General features: G+C 45.4%; 1 protein-coding gene across 1 annotated transcript in view; it reads right to left on the bottom strand.

Moving 5' to 3' along the window:
- Window positions 1-7727, bottom strand: part of baiap2l1b (BAR/IMD domain containing adaptor protein 2 like 1b) — a 39681-nt gene extending 31954 nt beyond the window's left edge. The window contains exons 1-3 of the mRNA XM_062532243.1: window positions 7432-7727; window positions 6522-6597; window positions 6184-6270 (exon numbers count right to left, since the gene is read on the bottom strand). Of these exons, the coding sequence (XP_062388227.1) occupies window positions 6184-6270; window positions 6522-6597; window positions 7432-7482 (214 nt within the window). The 5' untranslated portion in view covers window positions 7483-7727. The remainder of the gene's footprint in view (window positions 1-6183; window positions 6271-6521; window positions 6598-7431) is intronic.
- Between the last annotated feature and the right edge of the window lie 2273 nt (window positions 7728-10000).

A 10000-nucleotide genomic window follows, 5' to 3' on the forward strand; every position in this document is an offset into this window, starting at 1 on the left:
GCAGTTGTTGCACTAAATGCACTTACTAGCACTAAGCACCAAGATTACTGGGAGAAGAACTCAATAGTTTCATACGACTCAACAACAGCCCTGGAGCCATGCATGAATACAGCTCTGAAGCTAATCTCAGTCATTAACATTTAGCATCAAGTCAAATCCTTCAGTTAGCCACACAAGACAGCAATGAAATGACAGTTCAAGTCTACACTTTCTTCAGTCTGGGACCTAGAACCTCTGTCTGACATGAAGGGGCATGTACTGTAAGACTTAAAGAACCAAAACTTTTAGGTCCACGAATATTCTTCCTCATTGGAAGAATATCCAACTGATAAGAACAGGGCTGATAGACAGGGAATTATCTGTGCCTTAAATGATTGAACACATTCAAAGACAATATAGAGAATAGCCTTTCTTGACATCGGACAAGGCTGAATTCAGGCACCACGCCTGAACACTATCAGGCCTGTAAGAATATACATGATGACATATATGATGATACATTGAAAACGTACAGTATATAAATCTATATGTCCCCATGGCAATATTGCCAGTTCACTGGTGTGCAAAGTGACATGAGGCAATAGTTATGAGATTAATGTTTTCCTTAATTGATCAGCCGAGCAGGGTCGTTTAGCCCGCATACTGGAGCTGTGACAGCATGGCTACCACCTGCTGTACATTCTTCAGCTTGTCTGTCATGATAAACAGGCGTGGGTTGATAGACTGCGCGGTGGAGTTCAACTCGCCCGTGGGTCTAAAGGTCGGAATAACATCCTGTTCCAGACGCTCTCTCTGCAGGGCCGCTGGTCCCAAGCCCCTGGAACAACAGGGCAGGAGGGTGTGGTGGGGACCCACTGACGTCACCCAGTAGGGCTCTCGAAAACAGACCCGCTACCCTCACCTTTGTGTTCCCCCCCACGGCTAAAAATAAACACGTGTAACAACATCCAAAATGCCAACGCACGGGATCATGAAAACGAACAAAGACTGGTTTTATTTGTAGGTCATTGTTAGACGTTCACAACAGATGGCCTAAAATAAGTCAGACGTTTATAGCGGAGGATTGTATTACTTCATATCTATACAGGCTAATACCTACACTGTGTGTATTTATAGACACTTACAGTAACTCATTCACTTGGCCTTGCTGGAAGGTTTTATGGTTCATCAACACCTGTGGCGTCATGGTGACTGACCAAATCACAGGGATGATGATTATATTTTGAGGACTAATGCAATGTTGACCAATGCCTGACCCATCTCACTGAGCGGAAACCAGACCAACTGCAACATCTGATAGTGATGACAGATATGTATATTACAGTATAATGGCTTCTGCATCCTAAATATTTTTCCAACGTGACACACAGTCAGGTCAAGTCAGATGAATTACTCAGAGGCATTCGGGCAGTCCAGTCCAGTCCAGTGCAGAGACGTTTGAACCACTGTTTGCTTTTCCATATCAAATAAGCCAAGATAAGCAGCCACAGTCGTAGATTTACACGGCGTCCTTATCTTTATAATCAACGCCAGCCTGGACGATACGTAGAGGTGACCAGGGGGAGGTGCATTCCAACCGCAAGCGTCAGGAAAACACGCTCCGGTCAGAAGTTCACCCTTCGCTGCAGTGAGTCTTGCTCTTCCAGTGGTTCTCTATGGGCCTGCTGTCTAAAGGCCACATGAGGTAATTGCAGATAGTAACTGACCAGACATGCTGCAGGCGGTCAGTGGGTGATTTGGGTGGCCATGATTAAATGGGGAGGCAGCCTGCAGCGGATCTACTGACCCCAGCGGGGGATGGTGCTGTGTGTGTGTGTGTGTGTGTGTGTGTGTGTGTGTGTGTGTGTGTGTGTGTGTGTGTGTGTGTGTGTGTGTGTGTGTGTGTGTGTGTGTGTGTGTGTGTGTGTTTGTTTTTGTCTCAGTGAATAGAATGGAACTTTAACACTACCTGCGGAACAAACCAGAACTTGCATGCCCAGGCTCAGGCCACAGTTATTCTACAGTCTAGCTAAAGGTCCATAATCGATGGCTGATGAGCAGGCGCGTCAGCGAAAGCAATCAGACGGATTACCCATGACGAGAACACAGGACTGTACTGGCGTGACAAGCCCGTGTGTTTTTTTGGAATATGCATTACCAAAGCTGATTAAACATGACGGAAGTAGAGGACTGCCTTACGCCTGGAATGTTTCTAGATCCAGTGATAAGCCTGCTATTGGCAGCAGGAAAATAACATGCAAATATTTGCCTTTGGTCAACCTTTGCTAGAAGCAATAGCTATCTAGACAACGCAGATATTAATAATTCATATCGTCAGCCAAATTCACAACTTGGTGATAACTGTGTCATGGTACTGTATACCCAATCAAGCAATATCCAATCACTGTGAAGTGTCCAACTCTAAAAACTAAAACATGGATATTCAACAGGCCTGCCATTACAGTAGTCTCAGTCACCTCCACTAGCAGCAGCACAGTACATGCATGAGGAGGCTCATTAGGGATTATGCAAAACACTCCTGGAAGTTATCCAATACAAATGCTGTCAGCACAGGAAAGCCAGGGACAGCACAACTCTTCCAGTACCTACCACACACACACACACACTCACTTTCATACACACACACACACACACACACTCACACACACACACACACACACACACACACGCACACACATGCACACTCGATCACACAAGTCCAGTCCATCTCCATCCAGCTGTCAGAGTCTTGTGCTGTATCAATCGGACGGCAGCAGATCGAGTTCCCCACCCGTGGCCGTTTGTCCAGGCACCTTGTTGACGCTCGCACAATGGCCCCTTCAGGTGAGGCCTGGCCTGGCCAGCTCAACCCTTTCTCTCCCACAGGTCTGGAGCTTCCTCCTCGCATTCCAACAACAATAACAATGCCACCTCAGACTCACACAACTCTACCCAGCCGGCGTAAAACTGTCTCACCACAATGGCCAGCTATACTGGAACTCTGCCAGTCGGCGTGGCACTAAATACACAATCTTCTTGCCAATTACACTTAGTGAAACAATTGTACCGCCGCATTAAGCTGTCAAAGAGCCACAAACTGCTAGCTCTGAGAGGAGCATAATCATGCTGTTAAACGGCAATAAATCATCACTTTACACAATTATCCAATTACTAATTATATTGCTGTTCTTTTTTTTTATTTGGCATTTCATAAGGGCCCATGGTGCATATAATACAGTTTAAGTATGAAATTATGGGTAAATGGACAATTCAGTTGCAGTAAACACGCAGAGGGATAATGTGGGGTGATTCATTGGACAAGAGCAGCAGTGTTTCCCTTCAGTGTGTGGGGAGCTGGGAACAGAGTCCTGGGTGTCAGTGCAGGCAGGTGATGGGCACTGGGCCGTCCTCTACAGTGACATCTGAACCCAGAGCAGGGGGTGGGCAGGTGTGTCAATCTGGCCATGGCTCTCGGGAGTATCAGGTAACACACACACACATACACACACACACACACACACACACACAGACATACACACGGCATGTCAGCGCCTGGTCACCAGCTCAGAGATGCCTAACCCATGTGTGTGTGTGTGTGTGTGTGTGTGTGTGTGTGTGTGTGTGTGTGTGTGTGTGTGTGTGTACGTGTGTGTGTGTGTGTGTGTGTGTGTGTGTGTGTGTGTGTGTGTGTGTGTGTGTGTGTGTGTGTGTATGTGTGTATGGATGTATATACTGTAGGTGTGTGTGTGTGCGTGTGTAGGCATGTATGTGTGTGTTTGTGTGTGTGTGTGGCTGTGTATGTGTGAGTGTGTTGTACTGTATGTGTGTGCATGTATGTGAGTGTGTTTGTGTGTGTGTGGCACCCATGCCATTCAACATGTCCCTCCCCCTGCTGACGCTACCCTTTGGCCTTATCTCCGGCTGGACAGGCAGGGCACTGCGATAGCCTGCCTCGCATGTGTTTCCTCGAGGTAAACATCAGCTCTCGCTCTATCAGCCCACCATGCAAGGTCACCCGTGGTCACTAGTGGACAGGGATTCAGATCCAGAGGCCACGAGAGATACGGCAATCATGTCAGCTCGCTGTCTGTCCGTCCGCCCCCGAAACCTCTCCCACGTTATCACCCATATTGTTCTCTCGCTCTTTTTTCATGTGCGCGCCATTGCCATGGCAACTATCTGTCAACAGAGCCCTTGGTGACCGTGTTGTGGTCCGACGGACAAGACAGGAAGGAGGCTGCGCAACAGAGACACAGCAGTCTCAGTGTTATTCGCCAGTGCGGGCTTCATTAATGCAGATTAGGGGCTTCACACGCATGCAGCCACACTCGCACGATACTGAACACAGCCGCCACAGACACCAGCACCAGCCACCCTCCCCATGCAGCTCTCTAGCCCTCCAGCCCTCCCCACACACACACACATAACCCCACCATGGTGCTGCTGAAGTAATTAAACCTTGATAAAGACCAGCAGCTCAATCTGGACATGGTGTGATGGTACACCTGCTCAGAACAAATATATACACACACACACACACACACACACACACAGACACACACACACAAACACTCATGCTAGCTTAAATGTGCTCTGTCACATGCATATGAACATACACACATTAGCACATCCAGACGCTGAAACTCATAATGACACACACACACACACACACACACACACACACACACACACACACACACACACACACACACGCTGCAGCTGTCTAATGGGATTACAGTTATTTGGCTCTCATCCAACAGTGAGTGAGGATAGAGTGAGAGAGGTCACAGCCTTAACTCAACTCATTCACACATAACATTCCAACCAGAAACTCCAGGACAAACCGAGGCCACAGGTCAAACCGGGGTCCTGGCCTGCTTTAGTTAGCCACCGTCACCTCGATCCACGTCCCACATTCTCAGAAGTGTTCTATCCCGCTTTGCTATGTCACTGTTGCGTTCGCGTACGGAAAGTTTAAGCCGTCCGAGAGAGAGGTCCCGGGTGGCTTTAAGGAGCGCAGGTGGGACCTGACTCAGAGTGTTAGCGCAGACGGACTAAACAGCCCTCAGTCTGGGGGGAGGGAGAGGAGAAGCGGCCACCAGTGAGTCACACAGCCACTCACTCAACACATCGCTGAACAAGGTGACACAAACATCCGAGCAAACGGTCTCGGTCATGGAAGGTCACAAACAGATGAAAGGTGTGTTTTTTTAACGGTAATTTAAATGTACATGATTCAGTTTGGTCACAAGGTTAAAATGCCACTGTTTCCTTGTAACAATTATGATCTCCTTTCATTGGGCGGGGGTTTCTTTCAAATAAAGGCACACGTTTCCAGCAGGATTCTAAGTCCAACTAAAACCACATCTACAGTAGAATGCAATATTACATGTCCTGTGACCACAACGTTTGCGTGGAAATGCAAATCGAGGCCCGTTCCAGTGACACCATGAAAGCCTTCATGACAGGGTTCTCAGACAGAAAGCTCTTTAACAACCTGGAGTCTGTCTCTCCGTGTTATGTTTTTATTAGTGATTTTATTGCCCATTACATGCATTTTATGCTTAGTTTGCGTGCCTTGCTTTGGTTTTGACGACCTGCACAGCTATCCTGCAACACAACACTAGATATGATTACCGGCGTCTACAATATTATGACAAGGCAATCAAAGTGGCAGACCAGTCCCATGATAGCACATGTCCACAGTGGTGGACATCTGGTGTCACAACACCATTAACACAATGCAATTACTCTTTGTGACAGAATGTGGGAAGTCCAAGTCCTCTCATTGCTAAGATACATGTCATAGAGGAAGTCATGGAGATATTAATAGAGTGGTTATAAATCACTTCAAAGATACCACATGCACACACACAGATACACAAACACACATGGCCTCTACTTTGCTGTGGGGGGTGGTGACTAATTAAAAGCTGGGCAGTGGGATTACAACAGCCCTCACGCACAACCACATACACAAACAGACACACACGCACACACACACACACACACACACACACACAGAGAGAGAGAGAGAGAGAGAGAGAGAGAGAGAGAGAGAAAGAGAGAGAGAGAGAGAGTGTTCAACTCTCCTGTGGGATGCAGTGACTAACTTAAAGACTGGGCATCTTGACAGAGGCCCCAGATAGAAGCGGTCAGCAGTGGGAGGACACAGCCGTTGGGATATAAGTGGCGGAGACTCACCGAGCTCTCTGGACACTGGCGATATGGCTGCATTCTCCCCGATCTTTGAGACAGCATCAAAGTAGAGCCTCCCAGCCTGGGTCATCGCTGCAAGAGACATTTCCCACATGCGCTATTTGCAATAGTTTTTGAGAAATGCTGATTGAATGCGACATCTAAAAGTGTTTTACATCCTGCCAGTGATGTCCTAGTTAAGGTGTGCATCACAATGGATGGTTAGTCTGACAGGTAAACCCAAGTAGGCCTTTACTTACAGACATTAACATAAAAGCTCAGCAACTTTGAAATCTGAAGGCTTTGTGCATGTTCTGGTTGCTGTTCTAACAGGAGGTACCCACCTGTCACCGATTTCTCATAGCTCTTGCCAAGGTTGGTGAGGTTCCGGAGACCCGGGTTGAACTGTTCCATAACATTCTGGAAAATAATGGAACAGTTATTCATCTCCAACGTTTGCCCTGTCATCATGGACACGACAAAGAAAATGTAATCTTAGAATCGAAAAGATCCTTGTAGGCCAATTTTCGGAGGTGTTTGCTGGTGAATTCACAGACCTCGCCTTGCTTGGACCTTGGTTTCCATTCAGTCTGTATTTTAACTTCTGTATAACATACAACACAGACCGACTGGGCCAATCATCAACCACTGATTTGAAATAGCCCAGGGCCAGGTGTCTCGACTAGCGTTATGGTATAGTCGTTATGGCATAGTCTCCATGGTCATGCAATCTGTGAAGGCTCACCGACTAACCTACAAAGCCACACAGCACTGAAAGTGCCACAGCCTAGTGTGTGGGATCATGGTGGGGAATGTAACCGTCTTTGTTGGTGGGGAGAAGGCATGACTATTCAAGCCTCTGTGGTCCGATTACGCCAACTGAGATATGACACTTCCACCTTTAAAAGTTTCGCCTTTTCTGATGCTGCTGAAACCAGCTGTGCCAGATGATATGTCGGAGGGACCTGTTGAACTCACAGTGAGTGCACAGAGTAACCCTTACTAAGGTCTAGGACTAATGAAAGATAGCACAAAGAACAAAGAGAGAGAAAACAAAATAGAGAGTCAGAAATACAGCACATGTAGTGTGGAACTTTACGTTGGTTGAACTAACATCTTATAATACTTTAAAAAAAAAAACGTCTCAATGTAGCTACAGGTACATGGAGGAAAAGCTAGACGGCTGCCATGGCTTATAACAACACTTCATGCCCTACCTGTTGAAGTGCTCTCTTGACATGAATCAATACCCACCTTGTAGGTACTCTCGGTGAGTTTGTTAACTTCGTCGGGGTCTCTCGACATTTTGGTAATCCCTTTTCAAAATAAGTAGAAATTCTCAATGATCCGGAAAATTAATAAAATACGATAGCCTACAAACTTCAGGACTTCAGTCTCGCCTTTGGTGACAGTTAAGCATTACAATATCCTCGGGTGTTCGTTTATCCTCCAAGAAATGTTTCCCCAGACACTAAATGCGATCAGGTGTATGGCTCAGCTTTGTGCCGACGGGCTGACAGCTTCTTGCGCTGAGCTGTCAAACTTCTGCATGTAAGGTACTTAGCGAGGATAGGAAAGGGTGTGTGCAACGTCACCTCCTGAATCCATCCTCATCACCGCCTAACGAATAAATCGGGAAACGATGCCCCCTGGAGGCAAAGAACTCCCTCGCACGAAAGGAGGCATAGACAGTCCAAGAGAGGCAAACAAGATTGTGCCAGTAAAACTAACTCAAGGGAAGCAGAGACACTGAGTCTAAAACATTCAGGGAAATTCACTTACAGCAGTTGACGCTGTAAATAAGCCCGCAGAAAAGGGCAATAATAGACAAGGTAAATTATTCATTGTTTATTTTGTTAATTGGCCTAGTAAACAACGTCTACATTTAACCACTCATTTCAGTATGGCCTAAATAATGTTTTAGGCAGGGACCCTAACTAACTACGAATAAAGTCACATATTTTATCACTTTATCCCCTACACTTTAAAATAGTTTGCTAAGGTCTTAATAATCCGCAGCCCCTTAAGGACCATGGGCAATATGTAGGCCTACAAATTGCTGGTGCGTACACAAAAAGAAGCTATCTTGCACGCCCCAAAAATGTTATTAAAAGGTCCTCTTTGCTTTGAGTGTTTGGTCGGCACAAGGAACCTGAACATATTTCTTTCTCCACATGACCCTTCAGGGGCTCTGTTAGCAAAACGTGTAAACAATACCCAAAGGAGAAAACACAACACTGTTTTCAGAGAGCCCGGGTTTGTGTAATGGTTCCTTTGCAAACACAAGCATGGATTTGCATAGCCTAAATCCTGCTAGGTACTGTAAATGCAAACTCTCACGCTTTGTTCTTCAGGAGAGGCACAGTTAACACATGTTGTAATTTGCCCTGTTGCCAAAAGAGGCAGAAGTGACAGCCTTCAGTTTAAAAGCAACATGCACTTGTATCCATATTTAGGTACTTTGTCAGCCCAAGCATGTGCCTTAATTACTCTATGGATCATTGTGCTGAGTGCCATTAAAGAATAATGGTTGTATAGTAACTGTTGTAACCTTAGGGCATTTGTTGGCCTAATATGCCAGTTTGAAAGAATAAAACTTGCCAACATTCATTCATTATTCAGTCAGTGGAGAAGAGTGCTTCTGTAAATTGAGTTAGTCTTCAACATACTTCTGAGTTATCAACCAAGGGTGACAATTTTGAAAATACATTGCCTAAACACATAGCCTATATGTTGGCTATATACCTGTCTCTTCAAAACAGGCCTATTTTATCTTTACCTTTGGAGACCAACATTGACAAGCTGTGTTCGATAGGCCTACTGTACTGTAGCTGACATGATGATATGAGAACATCTGGCTGTCCTCGGTTACAGGAAAGCACAGAGAAACATGTTTTCCATTTGCGCATTTGCTGTAGCCTACATTCTTTACCAAACATGATCTAAAAGGCAAGTCTGATTTGATACCCCACCATTTCCCATACATTGCTCAGCAAAAAAAATACCCTCTGAAGGGGATATGGTTACCCATGGGCAAGTTAAGCTACTCCTGCGTATGAGAAAGTATCTGGTGTAGCCTACATGCGGAAACGTCTCTGGCGCGCAACCTATTATAGGCCTATTTATGTACATGTCCTTTTAGGGACTGCATATCCCCAGATGATGTCAAGTATTTAGAATATTTTTAAGGAATAGTCTGCACGTTTATATTTCTGCTTATGGAACGTCTTTTTCTGCCTTACAGCACTTCCCGTAAAATGCAGTGCCATGAAGATGGATTCCGTTACAAGTAATAAACACGTGCAGTTTCATCTGCCTTTGAATTAGAAAGTTCCGATGTTGCCCTCAAGGGGTCACTCAAAACTAACAAGGAAAAAATGAATAGTCTACCTCGGTTGACAGTGAGAACAGAAATAAGAAAGTCACTCTTTTTTCACAGTAAAAACATCTAATCGTGTAAAGCCTTTACGCGTTGTGTTAGAATTCTATCAATATCTCTATTCAAACAGTTTACAGTTTATTTATGAGTTCATATCCTTGTCAAAATGTCTCGATGAATTGCAGTTTTCATGAAAGTGTGTTACCGCAAGCAAAGAGTGGTTTTACAAACGACACTGACAGGGAGTTCGCTGCAGAGTCATGACGTTTTCCTTCAAGGAGATGTTCAGCATCAGTCAACTTCTCAGTCGCATGAGACATGCAGTATTTGTTTTGTTTTCTTTGTCTGTGGTTGAACACTGCACAAAACCTTCATGAAATCCTCTCTTGAAGTTAATAGTAACCTGGTGCTGGTTTCCATGAGGTCTGCCTGGACCACTTCAAA

This window comes from Sardina pilchardus, chromosome 3 (assembly GCF_963854185.1).
Source record: "Sardina pilchardus chromosome 3, fSarPil1.1, whole genome shotgun sequence".
Classification (NCBI taxonomy): domain Eukaryota; kingdom Metazoa; phylum Chordata; class Actinopteri; order Clupeiformes; family Clupeidae; genus Sardina; species Sardina pilchardus.